Source organism: Phalacrocorax carbo, chromosome Z (genome assembly GCF_963921805.1).
Source record: "Phalacrocorax carbo chromosome Z, bPhaCar2.1, whole genome shotgun sequence".
NCBI lineage: Eukaryota > Metazoa > Chordata > Aves > Suliformes > Phalacrocoracidae > Phalacrocorax > Phalacrocorax carbo.
In genome coordinates, this window is record NC_087548.1 from 60810006 (window position 1) to 60835693 (window position 25688).

A 25688-nucleotide genomic window follows, 5' to 3' on the forward strand; every position below is an offset into this window, starting at 1 on the left:
GAGACAGCAAAATATTTGGAAATTACCTCTGTTATCGGAAATAATATGTGGATGAAAAGATAAATGCAGTTCTGGGAAATTACTGGGAAAACTGCTATCATAAACATTGGGAAATGTCTAATAGATCACTATATGCATTGAGAGCTTTATACTTCAGTGCTGGTGTTTACAGGAGTAAAAGATTCTAAAGCAAACCAAGGAAGAAGTGGTTTTTATTCTGTCTGAAACTTTATTATATGTTGAAGATTTACATGGTTTCTCAGAGGAAGATTGTTGCTTCATTAAAAAAAAAGAAAAAGAAAAAGAAAAAAAAAGCAAAAGCCGTGGTACTCTCCTCTTTTTTTCCATTTTAAAGTTTTCTGAAATCAAATGCTGTGGTACTCTAGTGAGGTTATAATACAGAAAATTAGAACAGCTCTGAAGCTAAGCTTCATGGCTTTTCCTGGAACCTTGCCTGTACTCTGTTTAATCCTAACCTATAAGCTCTCTGTTGGCTCCTTGCCCAGCCCCAAGGAAAGCTTCATGTGCTCCACCTGCCCTCTCACATAAAGCGCAACTCCCTCTCCTGTCTTCCCAGCCTGCCTTTTCCCAAGAGTCTATATCTCTTGATTGCAACACTCCAGTCATGGGAACCATCTCACCATGCCTCCATAATCCTGACAAGATCACAGCCCTGCAACTGCACACAGATCCCTAACTCATCGTGTTTATTCCCAAGGTGCCCACAGTAGTATACAAGCACTTAAGCATCGCACCCCAGCATGTTGAGGTCCTGGGGAGTATTTGGGGGTATTTTTCCACAGTAGTTCCTTGTAGGAACCTCCTTGCCCACATGCAGGTGCTGGAGCCGACTCCACCCAAGCCCCATCTTGTTGACTTCGTGATCCCTTCCAATCACACCACTCCATGCCCTTTGCTCAGCAGTCTTGTACATCAGTCCCTCAGGGCTGTAGGTCACCCTCTCCCTTCCCTGTCATTCCCAGTTTAAAGCACTCCAATGATGTCAGCCATCCTATTGGCAACAATAGTTTTACCCTGCTTAGTAAGGTGTTTCCTATCCCAAGCAGATGGTCTACAACCCTCTGGTCCAGTGGTTGTAGAACCCAAAACCCTGTTGCCAACACAAGGTCTGCAGCTGCTTATGGACCTGTATTGTCAGCGCCCTCCTCGCACATTTTCCCCTCACTGGCAGGATTGAGGAGGACACCACCTGGGCCCCCATGCCCTTGACAGCTGCCCCCAGAGCTCTGTAGTCACTTTTGATACTGCCCTGGTTTCCTCAGCACTACCATTGGTGCCCGCATTTATTATAACATTGCCTCTGCTATTTTTTCCCTCTATTTATCCGTTCCCAGAAATTTGAGTGGGTTTGTTTTTTGTGCTTCCTGAACTACAGAGGCAGTTATGAGAATTCTTGACATATGTTCTTGTCCTCCAAGTTTCTCTGGAACTGTTAATCATAGTTTTATTTATATATTAAGGTTTTCTTCCCCCCTATTACTCGTGTGGATTTTCAGATTGCCCTTCTAATTTTCATTTTGTTTGTCCTGTAATTCTGCTTCCACAGTTCTAGCATATTTAAGGCTTCTCACTGTGTTTCTATTGGGGGTATATAATTATCTATTGTCATGTCAGGTGTGTCTGTGCCTGCTTTTGAAACTAAATTAAATTCATTGTCAAAAACTGGACTTGTGTAATAAAATTATATTCTTTGTCAGATGGATGTTATATTCATTAGTGTTTCTTCATGGGACAGCGTTCACTGTGCACTGAAGCCAAAGGTCATGTTTCAGTGCCAGGAGCTATAAATCCAGGAAGTTAATTCATCAGTTGTGAGCTATGCCTTTACAATGATCTCCATTGCCTCTTTTGTGAACACGTTGTCATCACTTCTGAATGGCTGAAGGTCATTGGTATCACTGAAGTTCCCAAGAGTGCGAGACAAAGTGCAGTCCTTCTTGAAATAGTATAACAGTGGACTCTAGATAGACTTTTTCTGAGGTTTATGAAAACTGAACAGGAAATTCTTTCTAACTGTAAACATTCCAAAATGTGCCTAATTCTGACAGATTTATGTTGTTTTTGCAACCTATTTAGAACTTCAGTTATGCTTCCTCAGAAAGCAATTATGACATTTACTGTCTTTTAAGAGCAAACAATTAAAGATGCAAAGATTTGAGAGAGCATCTCAAGTATGAATACATGCTTAGACTTTGACAAGTTTTTAGCTTTCTGTGTCTTCTCAAGTTTTATTCTTCAATTTTTTAAATCTTTTCCTGTCCTCAAAGGTCCCAGAGAAACAAATCAAATAAAAGCAAAGCAAACTTAAGAACAAATAGCTTCATAACTGATACTTCTAGGTGGTCTTCTAGACCTTCTAGACTGAGAGGAAAGAATGTAATCTTTCTGAAGAGCAGGATATCATTGGTATAGGGTTTTGTCCAAGCTGAAAGGCTGATTCGTTACATTTGCAATGAAAAGGAAGTTCAGGGCTTATGGTAATGTGTATCCATGGAAGTATAGTGTTGAGCTTCTTTGCTGGCAGCTGATCTAAAATGCAGACATAAAGAAATAACTTCTTGCGGCTTTCAGTTTTGGAATCCTTTGTGACATCTCTCTGCATTTAACCAACCCAAAATGTTTCTGGTTGAGCTTTTGATTTTGAGGGGAAAACTTTGTATTTCATGTTAGTCAAACCTGAGTTTTTCACTGTATGCTGCTTCTCTTTGAAAAGGTCTTTAAGAAAATAATTTTGTCTTTTGACCATTTAGTTGCCCATAAGATTTAGCAGAAGAGCTGTAACTAAAGCAGCTTAACCGGATTTTCTGTTGCAGAAACAACGTCAGTAGATGTTGTTTAGTCATTATTTTTAATGTTTTTATGTTTAGTCAGTCATTAGTTTAACCTATGCTCTCATGAAGCTGGCTTTGAAATCTGAACAGCTAAACTTGTACCAAGTCTTGACTTGAGTCTTAGATGTCACACTACAGGTAACATTCAGGAGGTGAATCCATGTCCTATGCAAATTAATGAGTGCTCTATGCTGTATTCCAAAGTCAGAATTTTGCTGTTTGAATAAAACATCAAAATCTATACCACAAATTTGAAGACCTCAGAAGTGTTATATTTTACTGAAATCAGTGATAACTAAATGCAGTGAACATACAAAATAATATGAGCCTTGACTTAAAATTTTTGACCAACCAGAAAAAGTTTTAAGGAGGTAAAAACCTGAGCTCCTCAGTATAATTACTTCTTTTGATCCAAAATATGTATGAAAATTTTATGTATTTGCAATATTTATTTTCTGAAAGACAGTTTCTTTGAGGCATTTGCACTGTACATCGGTGCTTATTTAAAAAAAGAGGAAGTGAACATTATCAGCTGAAATTTTCCTCAGTTGGTCTCGGTTGTCCTATCCAGTTTCTGTTCTCCCATCATAGGTGAATATGGGGCTACAAGAGACTAATACTTACGATTGTAAGAACTTTGGAATAGTACATCTGCCTTTTTAATAGAAAATGCCCTAAATAATTTGTTCTTGATGGCTCTGTGTACTGCATGTAGTAAGATCTTAAAAGAGTTTTTATTAGAAATTTAAATACTTGACTCTCTAGAATGTTTTAAACAGAATGCCAGCTTTTTCTTTGCAAATGTCAAACTTTCATAATCGAATTTTGCAAGCTTCATAATACTGTTTATGGTGTGGCATATTGTATACACAGTTTCTATAAACATTAAACAGTTTTGTCAACAACTGATGGCAGTAGAATTATAATTAGATCTATTTATGAAATTCATTATACAGATAAAGAAAATTGGATGTTTTCCTCTGTGCTAATTGACATGTAGAACAACTGAGTACTCTGCCTCACTGCATTTTGATGCTTTAAAAAATAAAAGGCAATATGGAAATAATACTGTAGCTGTGTTTCTTGTATTAATTATAGGTCCAAAGGCTGTATTTAAAAGTTGAGTGTATATGATCATTTGACTTATTTTGCAATTGGTTGAGGTGTTCTGCTGAGGAATAATGTATAACAAAGGAATTTAGTCCTCAAGCAGATGGGCAAATTGGATAATTTAGCCATTAATGAGGTTTCTGAAAGAGAGATTGTATTGATAAATCTCTAGTTATGTGGTTGTGATAATTTTTAATGTAAATTTTCAGTTTAGTTTAACTGTTGAAGGCTGTTTTTTGTTGTTCATAGGTCAGAAGCCTGTAGTGCTGGTACATGGTATAACTTGACATATGCTGATTTTTGGTAAGCTGTAAGGTGATAGGGGATGTATTTTAAAGACTTGCATGGGCAAGTTGTAAGTTTTAAGCTCTTAAACTAGTGCACATGGAGATAATTTTGAATTATGTAATCTAGGGCATGCTTGAGTAGGAGTGGCCAAACATACAATAAACCCAAGAAATAATCCAGCATTTCTTTCTCTGCTACCACGTTGTCTTCCTCTTCTGTTTCCCTGGCCAGTGTATCTCCCAAGGGAATGGGCCAGGACAAGCAAAACTTGGTGGTTCCAGCTCTTACTTCCAACTGCCTCATTCTCTCCTCTTTCATCGAGTCCCTATACTGTAACTACTACTTGACCTCTTCCCCTCCAAACCCTCTTCAGTCACCTTCCATTATTTCCCCATGTTCATGTGCCTCTCATTTTTCCGAAAGCTTATAGTGTATATGTCTTGGTCTGCAGGTGGTCAGGTTGACACTGTAGCCTACTGTATTTAGAAATTGAGTGTGTATGATACTTCAGTTTATTCTGAAATTAGCTGAGGTGTTCTGCTGTGGACTAATGTATATAGGGAAGGAATTCAGTCCTCAAGGAAGATGTGAAAATGGGATTGTATACCATCCCATTATATTAGTACGTTGCTGTCAGACATGCACATTTTTGGTGGTATCTAACTTTTGGGATGTTATTCTGGGCATGATGTGTTAGATTCCCCCCCCATGATCTATATTTAATTTAGAAATAAATAGTGTGATGGTTTTATGTTTTGGGGAAATAAAAAAATTACTGTGTTCCCATGAAACATGAGTTTTGACTGTTTGCTGAAGACAAAACCTGTTATCTCTGGCAAAAGTTATAGAGTTGAGATTGCTGTCTCTCCAAAACAATTTTACAGCAATTTTTAAAGTTTCATTAATACCTGAATGAAAAAGACTTCTCTGGTGACAGCTCTGGAGAATTGTTTTGCCTTTGTTGTGCAGAGCAACTTTGTTCATTTAGTTAAACTATAGTGTAAGAAATCTGTTCCTTCCACATATAAAATTAGGTCAGCAGTTAGATTATTTCCAGTTAAATGACAGACATAATATCCTTGTAAAGTAATTTTTATTACTGTGTTTAAAATGTAGCTGACAGTGGTTAGGTAGCAAACGTCTAGAGAGCCATATGAGGGGACAAATAGACAACTGTTTCAATTTCATGGTAATTTGTTAACTAGGGAGTTCCTGAGTCATCTAAGTACCTCTTCAAGATTTTTTGGGTGTACACATGTCCATTCACTATTAAACCATGTAAGTTTTTAACGCTTACAGTAACTTTGACCAAAAAGTCATAGGTTAGCTACATGCTAGCTGAAGAAGGTCGTTTGTTTTTAATGAAGTACATACCATTTCCATATAATGCCTTACAGTTGTTACATTGAAAGAGGCTGGGAAGGTGCGTTAACTCTGTGTTCCCTCACACATGTTGCTCCTCGGTCTCGTTGTGCTTCAGAAGTCCTCAGTTTAGTCATTCCTTTTGGATTCCTTGTGTTTCCTACCTTTCCAATGCTTGATGCCCTTCTCTAAACCTTTTTTCATTTCAAATATGTCCTCCTTGAGGTGAAGGAACTGCATATTGTTTTATATGGGTTTAGTCAGTGGCATATAATGCTGTCTAGTCCTTTGCTAAATAACATCATGTCCGATGGCTGCTGAACACTGAGTTAACCTTTCCATCCATCTTTCTGTACTAAGCCCTAGATTTCATTCCTGAGTGCATTCAGGAAGCATGGATTACTAAGCTTGAATAGTTTTTTCGCTGTATGCATCTCTTTAAATATTCACACTATAATTTACTATTTTGTAATTTAATCAGTGCATCTTAAAAGTTTTTTTCTAATTCTTCACTTTTTGTTCCCCAGTTTGCTTCCTTCACAGAACATTTTCATCATCATCTCTATCACCTCATGTATAAGGGCCCAACTGATATTCCTGTGGCACTCCACTGACTGCCTACTTCTTCCTGTAAAAACTAATTATAGTATCTCAGCTAAAACTTTGTCAATTTCCTCTAAAGTTCCAAAGCTAAACACCATCTAGTCTTCATAACTTCTTATTTCATTTCTCCTCTAACCTCTTCCTCTGACACCTCAGAAGAGAGAGATTCATTGACTCTTTTGTAGTGAGACATTTCAGCCTGGAAACCTTTGAAGGTCTTCCATAGCAAACACAGATGCAAAAAAAATTTCATTTTTTCCTACCAGCTCCTTTTATACAGTGACTGTCTTTTATGTCTTCTGACAAGCTTGCTGACGCCAGTGTGTATGGAAGAGGATTTGTTACTGTTTTACAAGTTTTTCCCTCAACTTTTTTTTTTTATGTGCCTTAATGTGTTTCTGTATTTTAATTTATTTGAGTTCACAATCCTTTGTGTATTCCTCATATGACACAATTTCAGTTTTTCAAGGTCTGCTCTCAAGCCTCTGTTCTGCCAATTAGCTATGAATGCCTCCTTTTTTTCTGAACTACTTTGTGGTAGGTGGTAAGAAAGTTACAATAGAATCTTTTTTATTACTTAAATTATTTTAAGATTATAAGAAATGTAGCGGTCTGAATGAGATTGCTTTAGTTAGTGTACATTTGTCTGTGCAGGTAGTTGATAATCTGCACTTGATAATTGCAGTCACAGGATTAATTTAAAATGCCTTTAGCTCCTGAAAAAGAAATGAGACAATTCATAAATATCAAGAAGACAACAAGGATATGAGTAAGAGGTCATGTGTCTCAGTAAGAAATCTTTTCAAAATAATCTCATATTCTTTTATGACAAGGGCAATGCATGATCAAACTGAAAATATTCTAGTAGAGGTGCAAAACTGTTTGCATAAAGCTGCTTGGAGAAAGGTTGTTAATGAGATCCTGTTAGAATAATGTATGCTATGGGTCATTGCAGGATGTGTGTTGAGGTTAAGTTTGGGTGGTCTTTCAGTGTTTCATTACTTTGTTTCAGAGTTTATTAAATTCCCAGGCATCACTATGCCTTGAAGAGTTTAAAAGTGTATTGGAGGGCAGCTGTAGAGTTAAATAAAATTTGATAAACTGAGAGATGAGTCTCAAAACAATAGGGCTACTTGGCAGGATCAGATGCCAGAGCAAAAGTAGTCAGTAATGTCACGTTTGTATGGTGTTCAAAAAAGATATGCTTTTTTCTTTTTCTTTTAAAATTTTTGTATGGGCTGGAAGTATGTAGAATGTAAAGTTGTTCTTTGGCTTTGAGCCTTGACTGATGTTGCATTTCTGTAAGTTTGTGAACGAGTCAACTCCAAAAAGACAACAGGACTTAAACAGGAGGACCTGTAGGTCTGTTAGTAGGAAGTTTAGAAGATTGGGCAGAAGAGGAGAGTATGTAATCTAATATATAAAAGATGGATGGCAGAGGATGGTATTTTTCATACCCATTTCATGTATGAAGCAAGTAAGTAAGAGTTTAAATTAAAGCAATAAAGATTTTTGTTGGAGAGTGAAGGGACAGGTTGGTGGGGGAGTGCTTTCAGCTAGCATACCAGTAGCCGTGAATGGTACTAGGACGTTGCAAAGTTATGTGTCATTGAATATCTTAGGAAAATTATAAAAACATGTGCCACGTAGTTGTGCAGTTACTGTGGCAAAGAATAGAATAGGTGACCTCTAGAAGTACCTTGTAGCTCTCGGGTTCTTCAGGTTGAACTGGTCTTGCCAGCATGAGCTTGAGCACTTCTAGTCTCTAATGATGTAGATCTGAGATTGTGGAGTCAACGTCCTGATTAGGGTACCGACAGTGGTAAGGAAATGTTAAGCTGTAGTAGAGAAGCTGCCCATTTTGGACAGGAGTAATAGCATGAGAGTTCAGCTATTCATATGTAGACTGCAGCATTGCTTTACTGAGATGATGTGTAGCAATAGAATTTTTGCTAACTATATGTGACAGATTTTAATCAATCATGGATCTGGCCTAGTAGGACATCTTTTACTTTCTTCATGAAAAAATGTTTATTTGCTTGGAGGCAAATAAAATATTAGCTTTGTGATAGTCATGTGTATGAGTTCTCTTCTTTATTCTTCATTGTTATTTTTATAACTGTGTCTATAGTGGTTTTCGTACACTTATAGATAAAGAATTCTCATGTTTCTGCTCAAAATATGGCAGTTTTTTCTTAATTAGGCTTTTAATTAGAAGACCAAGGTATTTGGTCTTACTAATGACCTGAAAACAGTCAGATTTTACATTCTTCAGAGAAGTATCTTCGAAAGACTACACTAAAAAAAGATGCAAACTTATCATAAATCTACTAGAATTATGTAATCTACAGGTTTGTATACTTTTAAATCACCACATACATTTTTCTATTTTGTTTTCTATTAGGAAAGGAGACAGAGAAAGCCAAAGATCGGTGTGATAAAGCCACTATGAAGCTTCATATGTTGCATAATCAGTATGTGTTGGCACTGAAAGGAGCACAGTTACATCAGCACCAGTATTATGATACTACACTTCCTCTGTTACTTGATTCACTACAGAAGATGCAAGAAGAAATGATTAAAGCCCTGTAAGATGTATTCTTATTTATTTTTAACTTGTGGAATTTTATATGTGTAGTATTCTAATTAATTTATAGGATTATTTGAAAATTATAAACTGTGATTAATTAATTGTATGTCAAAGAATAATGGAAAAAAATGCTTTAATCTTTCAATTGACAATAATTGTGCATAGAAAAGTCTATCCAAATAATGCAGACAGTAGTTTTGAGTGTTTACTTAAACATTCTAGCAAGACACCATCTTCTCATAAAACTTCAAAATGTTACAGATTAACTGCAGTGTTTATAGCTGAGCTCATGCTTTGTCCATCAGCTGGAATACTACGGCAAGCTTGTTGCCTCTCTGGTAGTCTTATTTTTATGGAATTCCACTGGCAATAAATCTGGTTTGAACTGATCTGCTGTCTTTAAAGCCATTGTGGAGAAGGGCCAGGCAGATGAATGGTTAATCATTTGTGTGAGAGAAGTATAAACCTGATCTCACTCTAAGGTATCCAACCTTAAAAATAGAATTACCTTTTTCCTGAAAGATAATTTTTTACATCATTACAGATGATGTGAAAACTGATGATCCCGGAGAACAGACAATGAGAACTTTAAGCCTTCTTTTCTGGTTTGTAACCACCATGCTGACTCTTTGTTTTTCCTGAAGAACGGGAGTTGATTAGGGACTCTGTTCTGTAGGTCTTTTTCAGGGGGGTTATTTAAATCACTTAGCCTAAAAGAAAGAACAGTTACTTTTTTTGGTAGGTATTGTTTGTTTAGATGTAAGGCACTCTTTAACTCATTTTCTTACCTTGTCTGATGTCACATTCATTTTGACTTAAGCACACAGGAAGTGAGGGAGAGTTGGGGGTTTCACGCGTAACATGCTTACATGGTGCAGGCACTGTTAGCTGCCCTATGCAGTATCATGTTACCTCCTGTGATTCTTCTGCAGGTATTGACATGAAATATACCTTTCCAGTAGCCACTATACAGTCCTTTTAACCTAATTTTCTATTTAAAAACACAGCAAAAGGCTACAGTTAAATGTGTGTTCTGTAATTAAGGTGATTTTTCAGAATTTTGAGATATGATAGTGTACTGAAGAGTTTTGTGCTGGAACAGAACCTATTGAACCTGCTCACCTTTGCTATTTCTGCAGTAGAAACCTGTAAAAAGTATTTTGGTTACTACGTAGACTTTTTTTGTGAGCTCTGAATGCATTTGAAAATTACTTCTTTCTAGTATCTTCGGTGTACAAAAAGAGGTGGTGATTTCAGGTGCAGAGCTTGGTGTAGCCATCTGTGTGAAACGTGCTTCCTTAATAATCCTGATTTTGAAGATTAATTAGTTTGGTAAACTTGAAGAAGTACAGATTAACATTGCTAATGATTTTTTTTTTTTGTAATTGACGTGGATTCCCTTTCTTTTCGATATGGCATTACTGTAGTTGATATGCGCTTATCTTTTCATCACGCTCTTTAACCTGTTTTGTGGAACCTTTTCATGCATGTTGTTCACAGGCAAGTCAAGATTTAATGCCTTCTCTTGTCTGTTTTCTCCTCAGAAAAAGTATTGAAAAAATCCAGTCATATATCTTTTTTTTACAGAGTAAATGTAACTTGAGATCTTATCTAGAAAAAAATCTATTGGTACTTACTTCTCTGCGTGTTCCTCTGGGTTGGCCAAAATTCATCTGTACTTTAAGAAAGCTCACCATACTTCAGAGTCTGGCAAGCTAGCAACTTTGTCAAGGATACAAATGAAGTAGGAAATGATTATGAGGGTTTCTTTATGGAAAGCTGAAACTTAAAGAGAATAGGAGGGTGTTCTGAGGGTGTGTCACTGGATGCTATTAAGAGTAGTGGCACAATATCACCTATGCATTTACCATTCGCTATTGACTTGGGTTTTCACACTCAGAAGTAGGTAAAGACAAGGTACTTTATTACTGGAACTTCTTGCTTGATTTTGTTTCTTCTTGTAAATATATGCTAACTTGTGATTTATGCTTATTTTTATCAGAATGACCAAATCATAAAACAAAGATATGAAAGAAGAGAGTTAAAACAATAAAGAAAACCAGTTTTTAAAGGAAATGCACACTATTTTGTGGCTCGCTTTGTCTTACGCCAGAATATATTTATTTTGTTGGAATATGAAAAGATTTAGTTTAGGTTATAACAAGCATGATAAGTTCTTTTTGAAGAACAGTGTCATCAATGAGCTGTTTATATTCCTTTTCCTTGTAATTTCTACAAATTTTAGTTTGACTACCCTGTATGTAGATGCAATGAAATCAATACAAGGAGCATGGTCTTAGAGACTTCTCACTTATAGCCAATCTGTAAAGAAAAGGCCACAGTTGATCTGTTATTTCTTCCAGTAATATATTGTCTTATTTTTTCCCTTGTTAGCCAGTTGCAACAAGAGTTTGTAGAAAGAGCAAATTGAAAGTTTGAAGCATCTTCAATACCATCTATACCTTCAGTGCCATGTTACACACTAGAATTTTTTTTTCCTCTCTAGAAAAGGAATCTTGGATGAGTATAGCCAGATCACCAGTCTTGTAACAGAAGAGATTGTGAATGTCCATAAAGAGATCCAGACCTCGGTTGAACAGATAGACCCTAACTCTGAGTATAATGACTTCATAGATACTCACAGGTATACATTTTTGTCTTGGTGTGCATGTTCATGTTTCTTCTTGAGAAAACCATGCATTAAACTGTAGAATTGCTTAAGTGATCAGAATTGAATTTGTTTCTGTTTGGTTACTTTCACATTGTTACTTCTAAAGCTTTTTCCTCGTTTGGAAATCATTCTACTTGCATGTACAGAAAGGTGGCTGAACATCCAGTTTTTAACCTGACTGTTTCTTTAACCATCTATCTCTGTGGCTGGCTCTAGAGAAACAAAATTCCAGTTACTGTTATTACATGTAGAGAGCCATAACTTTGGTACTGACAGCAGACTATATGTGACAGTCCAGATTCAGTGTGAGCTAATTTACTGTGTGTTTGGATGCAGTTTGTATTCTGGGGTAATCTTAAGTTTCTCAGCTTTATTTCTCTTATTGTCCGAATTCTAGTTTAAACTAAACTCTGTGTACGCTGCAGTCATTGCAGGTCAAGCAGTGCCTGAGATACAGAGTTTGCAGATAATGCAAGAAAGTCTATTACTTTAAAAATAAACTTTATTTGCCATTTATTGAACTGTTACTCGGTGTTAGTATATGGAGAAATAGTCCTAAGACTTCTTGCATTACCTTTTTTGTTGTTATGTGCGAATTCATAATTGTCATGTGCAGGTTTATAGCAGGGTCAGCTAAGAGTGGAACCATTCACACTGATACCCCTTGAGGACCTGGGTTATGCTATGACCTTGATTGGAAGAATTTTATGCTATTTTGTTATCTGGTATGATTTTAAGACTGTTCTTTATTCAAAGGAAAAAGAATATCCAATTGCTACATTTTCTTTTATATCATATGTAATTTTAACTATATACTAGTTATGAAAATAATTCAAAACGTAATGATTTGCATGATGATGTACTCAAAGATACATGTTAATTTTGAAAATATTTATTTACTAAATTAGGTCATCAGAAGTTGTGGAACAAGAAATAGAGTTTGATACATCTTTACTAGAAGAAAATGAAAACCTTCAAGCTAATGAGATCATGTGGAATAATCTAACAGCGGAAAGTTTACAAGTCACGTAAGTCTTTCTTTACAAAGCTTTAATCTTTTGGAAATGCTGTTACATATTATCTCTAGGCTCACTTGGATCATTGCATAGCTGTATCCTCATTTTTAAGGTCCAGTTTCCAAAAACAATATTTTTACACTACAGACACTTTCTCCTGCTGGTTTTATTGTTCGTTTGCACTAAATACACCTCCTCCATCCCCCAAAAAACTTGCCAGCACTTTCAGTATATGTTCCTCTCCTTGCCAGTTAATTTATGCAATGCCCCAAATCCATCATGAATCCTCCTTGGGAACTCACTGATTCATCTTCGCAAAAGTGTTTCCACATTGAGTACTCTAGGAAAAATACTGAAATATTTTGATGAAACCACTGAGTACAGTGATGCAATGATTTAAATTGTGGTAGAGAAGATTTTCATGAATATATTTATTTCACTTGTAAGTGCTTGCTTTCGTTTTCCAAAGGAAATTCATATTCATGATTACAACCTTTAAAATTCATTAACTTACTAACACAGATGTAGCTGTTATATTGCATTTCATGGAGCTTTTAACGATTCAGGTTGATAGACTACCTCTCTATGTATTTTTTAAATATATTGCCTAATTAAATCTTTTCATTACTTCTACCAAATTCACCTTTAATCATTTGTTACTTGGGAACAAATCTCCTGCTGATGTTATTATGTTATTACATTATCAGCCTCAACTTACAACATGAAATGGTCCAATGCAGTCACTTGTGAGATTGCAACTATTAATTTTATATTTAATTTTTTATCATTGATCATGGCACTTTAAAATGGAAAATTCAGAATTCCATTGGTTGATGATGTTTTTGTTGTATTTCAGTCCACCTTTACTAATTTGGAGTTTTATTCCTCTAGAAAGCATAACTGTTGTTTGGGTTTTTAAAGTTTTTTAAAAATTTTCATCTGCTTAATCAAACTATGAACCTTATTTCTTGTAGGTTTTTCTGAAAACCAAAATAATAGTGAGTCCCAATAGCAGTGAGGTATTTCAAATGTAAATACATTGCAGTGTCTCTTTTGCAGATCATTCTAATCTCTGTGTTTTCTCAACATGACAGAATCGCTCAATTTTATTAATTGTTTTTCAAGGTCATTAATCATCCTCTCTTTTTTGCTGTGCAATCTGATTACTTTTCATAAATTTATTCCTTAAAAGGTGTTGAAATAACCTTTTTAACATGACGTTTTAGTATCCTTTGTCAGACTCCTCCTTAGTCCTGAAGCAGCTTCATTTTTCTTATGAAAGGATCCCCTGATAATTAAACGTTCTCCCTTCCATTTAAACATGATTCTGTTCATAAAATATTCTGCATCATTACTAAATTGAGATTATTCCTGCTTAAACTATATAAGTGTTGTATGATTATATATACTTTAGCACAGTAACAGGAGAAAAAATAAACACTAAATCTCCCTTTTCAAGAATGTATTATAATTTTTCAAAGGTTATGCCTTCCATAACTCAAAAAGAGAAATAACTTATTGTTTGGCTTCTCTTCTGTATCCCATTGTTTAGAAATAAGACATCAGCATGTCTAAGTGAAAGAGGTGAAATGCGGCTTTTCTAGTAAATTATTCTGATGAAATGCATATTTGTGTTTATAAATGTGTGTCTGCATATTGCCTACATATATACATTTTCAATACAATATCCAGTGTGTCCTCTTACAAATCTTAAATTCATCCTCTTTAAGTTCTTTTCTGAATTTGAGAGAGAAATTTTATGGTGTGATATTATTTTTGGAACAGGAATCAAATAGCTCTTTTAAGTGTTGCTGGCTTCAGGGTGTTCACTTTCTGGTATGGATCATAGAATCATAAAATGTCCTGAGTTGGAAGGGACCCACAAGGGTCATCAAGTTCAGCTCCTGTCCCTGCACAGGACAACCCCAAATCTCACCATATCTCTGAGGACGTTGTCCAAGTGCTTCTCGAACAGTGTCAGGCTTGGTGCCGTGATGCCTCCCTGGGGAGCCTGTTCCAGGGCTCCACCACCCTCTGGGGGAAGAACCCTTTCCTAATATCCACCCTAATCCTCCCCTGGCACATCCTCCTGCCATTCTCTCGGGTCCTGTCATCGGTCACCAGAGAGAAGAGATCATCACCTGCCCCTCCTCCTCCCCTTGTGAGGAAGCTGCAGACCGCAGTGAGGTCTGCCCTCAGTCTCCTCTTCTCCAGGCTGAACAAAGTGACTTTAGGTGCTCCTCATACGGTTTCTCCTCTAAACCCTTCACTAAATTTGTGGCCCTCCTCTGGACACTCTCTAGTAGCTTTATATCCTTAATGTATATCCTTAATGGTGCCCAAAACTGCATACAGCACTCGAGGTGAGGCTGCACCAGCTCAGATTAGAGAGGGACAATCACCTGCCTACAATCACCTGCCTGCAATGCAGGGCTTGATGCACCCCAGGACAGATTTGTCCCTCTTGGCTGCCAGGGCATGCTGTTGGCTCATGGTCATATACTAGGACTTGGCAAAATAATTTCACTGTATTAGGTCAGACCGAAGACCAACTTAACCAACTTTATTGCTTCTTACATTAGCCAATAAGGAAAAGTCTAGGTAGGAGAACAAGAGCATGATGATCATGCAGTGCCATTTTCTCAGAATAATATCTCAGCCTGCCATGATTTTTAGCTCAGAAATGTTTAAGACAGAAGTAGTATTTGTTTATAATAGCCTTAGAGGTAGTTTGTAATAGCATTAGAGGTTTTTTTTCTTTGGTAAATTTTTCCAGTCAGTTTCAGTATGTACAAGTATCTGCTGTATACATAATTTTAGGTCAAGGAATTCCAGAGATTAACTTCATATTTATGAATTTGCTATTTCTTAGTTTCATTTTATGGCTCTTAAGCTCTTGTTGTGGAATAGAATAGGAACAATCTATTCCTTTCCACTCATGATATTGTAAACTTCTGTCATACTCCTGTAGCGTTAATCTGTCCCTTCACAAAACTTACTCATATCCTTTATCAAGCTTATCATCTTTATTTGAGTGTGTTCAAGGTTACAGTTTTGTTTTTGAGATGAATGACCAGAATTGCTCAGGTAATCCAGGTGCATAGTTTAGAGAGAGGCATAATGAGGTTTCCTGTATTCTTGTTTTGTTTTGTTTTTAATGAATTCCTAAAGAGTCATTGTTTGATTTCTCTGACCACTGCAGTGTATCAAGCCAGTGTATTCTTACTGTCTTTGACCTTTTTTTAAATTGCTTTTTAGTGCAGGTGAGAACCCTTCCTTTTAGAACTGCTTAGCTCTCCCTAACTGCCTTTGCCTATGTACCTTGTTAACTGCATTTTAGATACCTTTTGTTATAGTCTTGCTTTAAAACCACTACAGCCAAAAAAAACCCTCAGGTATTTGCACCAACTTACTCTGTATGACTAGAAATTTGCAAGTAAGATAAGTGTATTATATGCTTTATCCGTAGATTATGACTTTTTACAAATCCATTCTGTATGTGCTGAATCAATAGAAATTTGACTGTTGATCTTTATATTGAGATCATGGCCTTGGATCATCAAAATACTACATCATTATGTTTCTGCAGAGGGGAACTACCTTCAGTATCTACCAAATATAATCAGTCCAGTATACCTAGTGGATTTATTTCATAGACTTTTAATAGATTCCAAGATGTATATTAATTCAGAATCAATAATTTTTGGTTGAATCAGCTGTTTTACTGAGTATGTGAGGGAAAAATGACAGATTTACATACCTTACTGTCTAAAGGTTTTCATAAAATATTTTTTAAGGGAACATGATGAGAAAACTGGCTTAACTTTTACATTTTTAGGTAAGTTTATATTTATGAATAAAGTTTTGACAGAGGGAGATAGGTAAAGGTCAGTGTTGACTAGCTAACCATTCTAAGTAATGAGAGAGCTATGGTGTCTCTTCACAAATGTTGTTGATTGTCACTGACTAATATTGAGATATTCTGAAAAGTGTAACAGTATGCTTTGAAGATCCATACATTAAAAACTGAGAGGAGGCAACCATAATGAAGTAAGTGTTGATCAGTGTGCGTATGAATTAATAGTCAAATAAATTTTAATAAAATCTCCTGAAATATAAGTTCTGTAAGGGCAAGCATTTATTTTTATTGACACTTGAGGCAGAATGGTGCTAATGACTGAAGAAATACGGAAGGTAGCTTTCCAAGTAGTCAGAAGATGTCTGCTTTCTACATTTTTTTGGTCTTGCTTTATGTGTTCTCATGCCATTGAAACCTGACAATTTGGGACAGTATGGTTGTTAAAACTAATAGTGATTATAGTCACTAGCTGGTTGGTAATAAAACCCCTTTTGTAAACTGATTTTATCCAGGAAACAAATACAAGGCCACAAGAAACTTCCTTTGACAAACCACAACCACGATGATTCAATGCAGATGCAATGTCAGGTCTAGCCAGTTTGAATGGAAATTATTGTTTAAAACAAAAAATAAATATTGAATACAAGGGGGAAAGTTAGTTTAGTGGGTATTTGATTGCTTTGATTTGTTTTCTCTAAGATAAATACAAACATCCTAAGGTATCTCACAAGTTTTAGGGAGAACTACATCAACTTTCTGTTTCACTCTGATGCTGCAATATAAAATCTGATATTTTTTAATTGATAAAATATTTTAATATGTTGTTTCTGCAGGTATACACTCATACCTTTCAGTGATGAACAATCTTATTAACTGGGTTTTGATTTCTTGAATATTGCTGCTTGATCACTGCTTCCTGTAAAGCAATTGTTAAGCCAATTCTATGTTGATTAAAATTTTGCTTAGAAAGCTGTTCAGAAAGCAGTATCAGCAGTTAAAAATTGCTAATTTTTTAGCAAGATGTTAAAAGAAAAGTGTTAGTTGATATTAAATTGGAGAGTCAGTGTAAGAAAATTGTAATTACTGAGAAGTTCAGCATAAGGATTGTGATAGCCTAAAAACAATAAAAATGTTTATTAAAAATGAGCTGTGCAGATATTACCTTTGAAAGAAATATTTTAATTGTTTCCCTTATTTCAAAATAAACACTTGCAGATGATTGTTCATTTGGGAAATAAACTTTTATCGTTCACTATATGGCTTTTTGATAGTAATTCAAGTCTTCCAGGAAAAGATCCAGGACTGCCTGAATAAGAATCTGTTTAATCAATATTGTATAAAATATAGCAGGTTGGGAGAGAACTAATTCAACATTTAGAATCAAATAATTCAGTTTTGTATATATGGACATGGACCATGGCTTCTCAATATTTAGAGTCCGTGTAAATGACTCTCAGTTGACCTTCTTTGCTACTCCCAATCTGGAATGGTTTTGGGCTATAGATCTGTGTAGTGGTAAGTACTATATGTATGTTGCCTTTTTTCTACTTACTTCAGTAGCTTCTTTTTTAAAATTGGGCTAGAAAATACAGGGGAATCAGAGTAAAACAGGTAAAGATGGATAGATGAATGCCAAGAAGGAAATGAGGTGTACATATTTATTTATTTATTGATTGATTTTTAAAAAATGTCCTCCTGGCTTAACAGTTGCTTGAAGTCAACATGTATATTTTGATATGTACTTTAGAAGCCATCATTATGTGAGCCATTTATCCGTATTGTTCAGAGTGCAGATGTTATTGTACATTTGTTGACTTTCTGGTTATTGGAATGTTTGCCAGCATAATTGCAAAGTGTCAGTAATGGTTTTAATGTGCAATAACCCCTCTCTCTCAGTATTGAGTGTTCTTGTACAAGTTTTATCTTTCCTCTGAATCAACCATTACCAAAGGTTGTGTGAATTTAAGAAAGTTAATTGTAGAGAAAAATACGCAGATCACTCCTACAACAGAAAATGCCAATTTGTGTTTTTGTTATTTCTAGAGACGAACACAGCCCAGCTACTGATTCTATGTATTTATTTAATGTGTACTTCAGGAACTGGAAGGCTTTTGTCTTTCATAAAGCATCTGATGAATTAGCAATGTACTAGGAAAGCATTAATTCTCAGAACTCATCACACATTCTGGAAAAAATTTTCTTGGTGGAAGAGCCTGCAGGCAGCAAATCATTCTGTAACCTTGTATGTATACAGAGGCTAGCATGCGATCTGTAAAAATAATTGTGAGAATAATATTATCTAAAGGTATATCCACCAAAAAAGATCACCAAGCACTGAGTAAGATAATTTAAAGAGTAATGCTCCTTTTCATCTTCAGGCAAAAAAAAATAGGATGTTCCAAAATATATATAGTTTGTGCATTCACAATGTCGGTTTCTGAAATTTATGTCTTACAGGTTAAAAACAGTAATAGAAGAACTGATTCAGACACAGCAAACCCTTTTGAGCAAAGAGGAACTTGTGTTGGAACTAGAGAAAAAAATAGAAGAGTCCTCTAAGACTTGTGAAAAGAAGTCAGAGTAAGTCGCAATGAAATTTCAGAATATAATAATTTGAGGAATTGTATCTATAAAGCAGTTCCTAAGACTTAAATAAGAAATAACCTCTACTAATCTTGTTCTGCTTTTGTGAGAAGTGATAGTTGTGAAAAGTAACAATAAGTTAGTTTACCATATCTAAAATTACCTTTACTCACTGCAGATCCCAATTTATTGGAGAACTGAGCAGCTCCATTAGTTCAATATAATTGTCATAGTGTTAGGATGGCTTAAGAACTGGGCCTTTGGTTAGCATTAAAACTTCAGCTTGATGGAGGAAGAGGAGTGTGCTGGTTTTGCCTGGGATAGAGTTAATTTTCTTCACAGTAGCTGGTATAGGACTATGTTTTGGATTTGTGCTGGAAACAGCATTGATAATGTAGAGATGTTTTAGTTGCTGCTAAGTAGTGCTCACACTAGTCAGGGGCTTTTTCAGCTCCCCGTGCTCTGCCGGGTGCACAGAAGCTGGGAGGGGACACAGCTGGGACAGCTGACCCCAGCTGGCCAAAGGGATATTCCATACCATATGACGTCATGCTCAGTATATAGAGCTGGGGAAGAAAAAGGAAGGTGGGGACGTTTGGAGTGATGGTGTTTGTCTTCCCAAGTAACCATTACATGTGATGGAGCCCTTCTTTCCTGGAGATGGCTGAACACCTGCCTGCCCATGGGAAGTAGTGAATGAATTCCTTGTTTTGCTTTGATTGCAAGTGTGGCTTTTGCTTTGCCTATTAAACTGTCTTTACCTCAACCAACAAGTTGTCTCACTTTTAGCCTTCTGATTTTCTCCCCCATCCCACCGTGGGGGAGTGAGCAAGTGGCTGTGTGGCGCTTAGTTGCTGGGTAGGGTTAAACCACAACAAGGAGTCAGTTCAGATTGTCTCTCGGTTGGGCAGAGTTCATTGTGTAGATATAATTTTGTGAAAGACTTTTTCAGAGTCATGTGCAAGACATGTACTCCTTGTGCAATAATATGTTTGGAACTCGTCAGGCTAATTCATTGCATTTTCTTTAAAAAACTGAATGTAGATCCGATACCCTGTAGTACTGCATAGTAAATAATGAAGGTGAGGGATTAATGAGTGTTTTACAGTGCCATAAATAAAAAATTATTTTAAAGAATCATTCCTGGGCAAGTTCTTCAGGGTTTTTTCTACCTCTGGTTAGCAAAAATATTCACATCCCAGTCTAAACTGAAGTTAATACAAGAGATAAACCTTCTGTCTGTGTTGATGTTTTTCTGATTCTTGTTGCAATCAATCATAACCTTACTAACTTGGTCATAAATACTAGTTTGCAATACCAGTGAATTGGAATGCAAGTCCTCAGGTAATCCTGTCTTCATTCACTGAAGAAGTCTTGAAGCTCTTCGTTGGAGACATCTTGTTACTTGATACATTGGACAGTATTTCACTCGCATCCAAAACTTTATATCTCTCTATCTCTCTATCTATCTAATTATGATATCAATGTGTTAATTAGATACTTTGCTGTTCTTTCTTTGGTGAAGTTCACATCTGCTCACAGTATATTTTCCAATTTGTTGGTTCTTGACCTACCTTTCTTGCTACTCGTTACTTAAAGCATAAACTGTATTTGAACTAGATGAGTTTTCTGGTGTTTTTTTTTCCCCCACCAGTGTTGTTTGCGCCGTTTTCAACTTGTAACTGCAGTGCAGAGTGATCAGGATGTTTCTGCATGTACTTATGGTCCTTAGAAGATCTCATCCAACTGTTGTGTGTTCTTGACTGCTGTAATAGCGTATGGCACTGCCGTCAGTGCTGCAAGGCAGGGTGAAAGGTCAAGGTAGTTCACCAATAAAGGAAAGCTTGCCTCTTGAGCCAGAGGCCATTCTGTTGGTGCAATGGAAGTCTATCATCATGTTCACTCCAAATGCAAGAGCTCTAGACCCTATGTTATTGCTAAGCCTCACCCAAGGTGCTAAGCTTCACACTTCAGTGCTGAGGAAGTCTCCTTGTCTGCTTTATCTGGGCAAAATGATGGTAAAAGTCTGCAAAATCACGTTTTCTGTTTCTTCCCTTGAACTGGTTTGGACTTCAGCTGTCTCTCCACTACTTTCTGACACAGCTTCAGTACCACAAGTTCTGAGTTGTTTACTCACTTTGCAGTGGCAGTCTGAGTTGGGGCATGGAAGCATTTCTCTGTGTCTGATTACAACAACACTACAAATAGATCTTTGCATGTACTGCACTTTTTCTTAGGCCATGCACAGAAGTGTAACTCCAGGCCTCTGATTTTGTGATCCTCCTCAATATTTAGCTGTATTGGTGCTATTATCCTGGCCCCAATATACCTTTCTGCCTGAAACACAGAGCGTGTTTTAATTATATTTTATTTATATATGTGTATGCCAAGCATACCATCTGTCCCCCTGACATGATAGCATGTTGAATATTTATTTTTTGGTTCGGTTCACCTTTTTACTGCTTCCCAACCTGATGCCCTCTTCTGGTCTTGCAAGGATTCTTCACAAAAGATCTTACTCTGTGATGTTGCTAGTAGCTCTTGCTAGCCACAAGGACTATAAAGTTTGCCATCATGCAAGCCATAGGCAGATAATTTTATAGGTTCTAATTCCTCATGCATCAATGAAATGGGGAGCATTCTGTGCTGGATTTGGGTAAATGGATTAAGCAATTATCCATGTTGCCACAGTTCAGGAAAAAGAACAGCTTGTGACCTTTAACTTGCAGGGTGTGTCTTGTTATCTCTGGATCATGCGTTGAAACCATGCAGCGTTTGGGATGTTGTCATTCTAGCCAATGTGTATTCACCAAAGCCCTGCTGATGGTGGAAGGCCTGAATTTTCACAGAGTGATCTCTTTTTTTTTCTCTGATAATGAGGACCAGATAAAAGAACATTATCTTGTGGATCACTCCAGGATGATTGTTCATTTCTTTGTGTGATGCTCTTAAATGTGTGCATTCTCATGCCAAACCTCAGTTTCAGGTCCTCTAATTATGTTTTCATGCATCATATTTATCCTTTTTAGATGAATGATAATTTTGCTAGTTGTAAGGAGTTCTGTTCATTGGTTACTTAGTAAAATCCTAGGGATATGGTTTTTATCTTTTCTTGCCAATGAGGATTTTATGATAGATGGTTCCCTGATCCCTTTAGAACCTGTTTAAATAGTCATTTGGCTCAGCATCAGTTTGTGAAGGAAGAATCTCAGTATGAATGACTTCTAAGTTTCTTTTTTTTCTCCAAGGGTAGGGCTTGCCGGAGGGTTTGTCTTCCAGGGATTATCCTGAAGATCAGAGTGACAGAATACTGTGATTTTTTTCTTCATGCTGTCCTCATTCTTCATAGTTCTGGTCCCTCTACCTCTAACATATGAAGGTCCCTCTACCTCTCTAACACACGAAGGAGTCATATGTTCTTGCAGACTGTAAGAACTCTGTGTCTCTTTATGGACCACATGTTGCTGGGCTCCCGCTGAGTGCTTTTAAGGGTGTCTGTATGGTACTGTGGATGATTCTGTCTGTTAGGCAGCTTCTGTCCTATTTGGTTTTGGCAGTTCTTGGGGATAATAGAGTCATGTAGGTACCTGTAGATGTTCTAAGTAGTCTGCTTGTCCTTCAGTAATGCTTGAATTATGACTGTCTTTGAGTATTCAGGGATATAAGGGATATGAGGGGTATTCAGAGAAGAGCCATAAAAACATGCAGAAGACAAGAAAAAATAGCTTTTAGCTCCTCATGGAGTTAAATTTATTTAGCTTCATACAAAAAATATTAGATTGCATTCCAGAAATCCTTACCCAGTAGAGGACTTTTCAGTCCAGAAGAGAAAACAGATATCTCTAACTTGACAGTAGATTAATTTATACTGGATGTGAGGTGAATTTAATAGTGCAAATTATTATTAAAACAGTGTGGATTGCAGAGGATCTCTCATCACTGGAAATCATAAAATAACGATGTACTTCTGTAAAGGATAAGGAATCCTAGTGTTTATAAATTCAATCAAAAGTAGATGAAAATAGTAGTTTCATCTGTATTTATTACAACATCATTTTTATGATAGATTGAGAAAAGAGAATGGCAAAGTACGTGTTTGCTTGCATTGTCTTGTAGCTTTGAAAATTTTCAAAATTGCTTCATGTGCTTATACCTTTGAACAAATAATTTGGTTGAGGAATTTTTATGCTTTTATAAAAGTTTAGTAAAATTTTCTTTGTTATATGAATGGATAAAGTGAAAAAAAGAGAAACCAGATTCCACTATTGAAATTGAAAATTTTTTTTGTTTGTGTGTTGTTTTTTTTCTTAGCTTTTATGAAACAAAGTATGTATTTTAAATAATGTATAATTTTAAATTGTATGTTATTTTGCTTTACAGTATTGTACTCTTGCTGAGCCAAAAGCAAGCTCTGGAAGAACTTAAGCAAACAGTTCAGCAATTAAGATGCTCTGAGGCAAAATTTGCAGCCCAGAAAGAACTACTGGAACAAAAGGTTCAAGAAAATGATGGGAAAGAGCCACCACCTGTAGTAAATTATGAAGAAGATGCCAGATCAGTCACTTCTATGGTAAGTTTTACATCTGTTTTACTGAATTATGCTGCCTTGCTATTGTACATTAGTCCTGGGATCAGAGTCTCAAGATAAACTTCACTTTGCATTTGTGGAGCCTTGTTTAGAAAAACAGTTCAGTTGTGTGATTTTTTAAAGTTGCAATAACTTTTAACACCCTCTGTATGTCTGTGGACGTAGTTTGGTCTTCTGCACAGCTGATGCCTAGATTCTCATTAGGTTGTTTTATAACCACAAGTGTAAATCCTTAAATAGATTTAGTAAACATGACTGAGGAGCTATTGGTAATTTCATTGGCTTTGTAGATAGAAGGCTAACAGTAAAAGCTGTTGGAATCACTACACACATTGTGTAATTGAGAAATTAATCCTATGGACTGTAATTACTCTTTTCGTTAAATAGAAACGAACATGGGTTTCTTTGCAACTTAGTTTTAAGTGTTTACATGCTCTTAATAAAAGGAACTTTTTGTGCTATTGATGAGACCCCATGCAATTTAAATGAGTACTTTACTAATATTTTCTGCGTTTTCCTTTTCTCAGTTGTATGCAGATATGTGTTGAGATAGTAGGCTATATAAAAAAGGAAACAAACAGTAGTGTTTGCTTTTATGGATTAGGTTTGACATATATGAGATGCTTGTGACTTGTTTTCTTCAGAGGTTTAGCCTGCCATTTCTTCTGGCCCACAGAGCAGTAGCTCAGTGAAATGATAATGAAATGGCAGTATCTGAAAGGAATTGTTTTTTCTTCCATTCTCATTTTACAGTTATACTTAATTGTCAGTTTTCTCTTGCTTCCAATACTACTGTTTAATATTTACAAGGCACTAGCAGGTGGTTGCCATTTTCAATGGTACAAAACATTGTTTTACAAACCTTGTATGCATTTCATGATCTAGGAGAAGTTGGTAAAGTACCAAAAGATGAAGGAGAAAAAAGGATCAGGATAATGGTTGCGAAAGATTAGGAGGCTTGGAATCTTTTGGGGGTAGGCTATCTTGTTGGTTATTTCTTGTATTATCCTGTCGTTGTGCTAGTGAATATTGTGCGTAAGCGTTAGTTGAGATGATGAGTCTAATCAAGATAATGGTATTGTTCCACCTCAGTTCAAGATTGCTAAAGTCTGTCTCTGGTGTCCAAATCTCTGTTTCAATGGTCGGTGGAAAATAATCCTTGTGTATATGTACAATACACAGTGAAGAATTCTGACATCTTAATTTTTTTTAAATAAAAGTCATCTATGATAATTTATGGATTCTTTTGCTGGAGGAGGTACACACTGAAATTTCTAGAATGATGCAAGAAATACATTTTTGCATATATTAGATGTACCAAGAGTAAGAGAAATTCCACTATTTTGGCTTCAGAGGATTTAGTCTTATAATATGTATGCACCATGAAAAAAATGGAATATGACTTAAATGCTGGGTGATTTTCCTTGAATAAGTACTTTAACACAGGCAAATACCACTTAAGTGTCGTTTAACTATTAAGTTGATATCCTGTGCTAGTAAAATTGCCTAAAAAGCAGTAGATGCAGCTGCAATCTAAATTAAACTTTTTTTAAAATGCTGTGCCTTGAGAGGGCAGTCTTGACTGTATTTCAAGATGAAAAAATAATACACTGATGGGCTGTTCATATAAATAAGCATCCTGGTGATTTTTCTAATTGGATTTTTTTTTTCAGTAAAACTCCTTAAAATTATACAGTAGCTAAATGACAAGAAATTAAATGTTCCTGCTGCTGATGGTCGTTCTGGTATCATTCAAGAGAATCATTGTTTCTTCAGCTATAAATCTGTTTAGGTTTCTCCTCTTTATCTAAAAGCAGTTCACCTAAATGTTGTATGATACTGCATTTGAATATGGTTATTTATTCCTCCTCACAAATTAATTGTAAACACTTGTTTTACAAACTCTTTTCCTAAGAATGACAAAATCACATCAACTTGTGCTGTGAGCATGCATATGAAGTACATCTTCACGTATTCAGTCAGAAGTGGGGGGTTTTTTGTAACTTAAAACTAAAAATGTGATATACAAAACAACTCTGTAAAGTTTCATGTCTCTAAGTATTTATATGGTATCATATAAAACCAGCTGATTTCATAGTGGAATAGTGTGCAAAATGTTTTATTTTCCATCTCTTACATTAGGTAACATTACAATAGACTACTAAC

General features: G+C 36.0%; 1 protein-coding gene across 2 annotated transcripts in view; it reads left to right on the forward strand.

The window, feature by feature from the left end:
• Positions 1-25688, forward strand: part of FER (FER tyrosine kinase) — a 247172-nt gene that overhangs the window by 83992 nt on the left and 137492 nt on the right. For both annotated transcript variants that reach the window (XM_064439290.1, XM_064439291.1), the window contains exons 6-10: positions 8620-8803; positions 11312-11449; positions 12385-12504; positions 18809-18931; positions 23315-23504. In XM_064439290.1, the coding sequence (XP_064295360.1) occupies positions 8620-8803; positions 11312-11449; positions 12385-12504; positions 18809-18931; positions 23315-23504 (755 nt within the window). The remainder of the gene's footprint in view (positions 1-8619; positions 8804-11311; positions 11450-12384; positions 12505-18808; positions 18932-23314; positions 23505-25688) is intronic.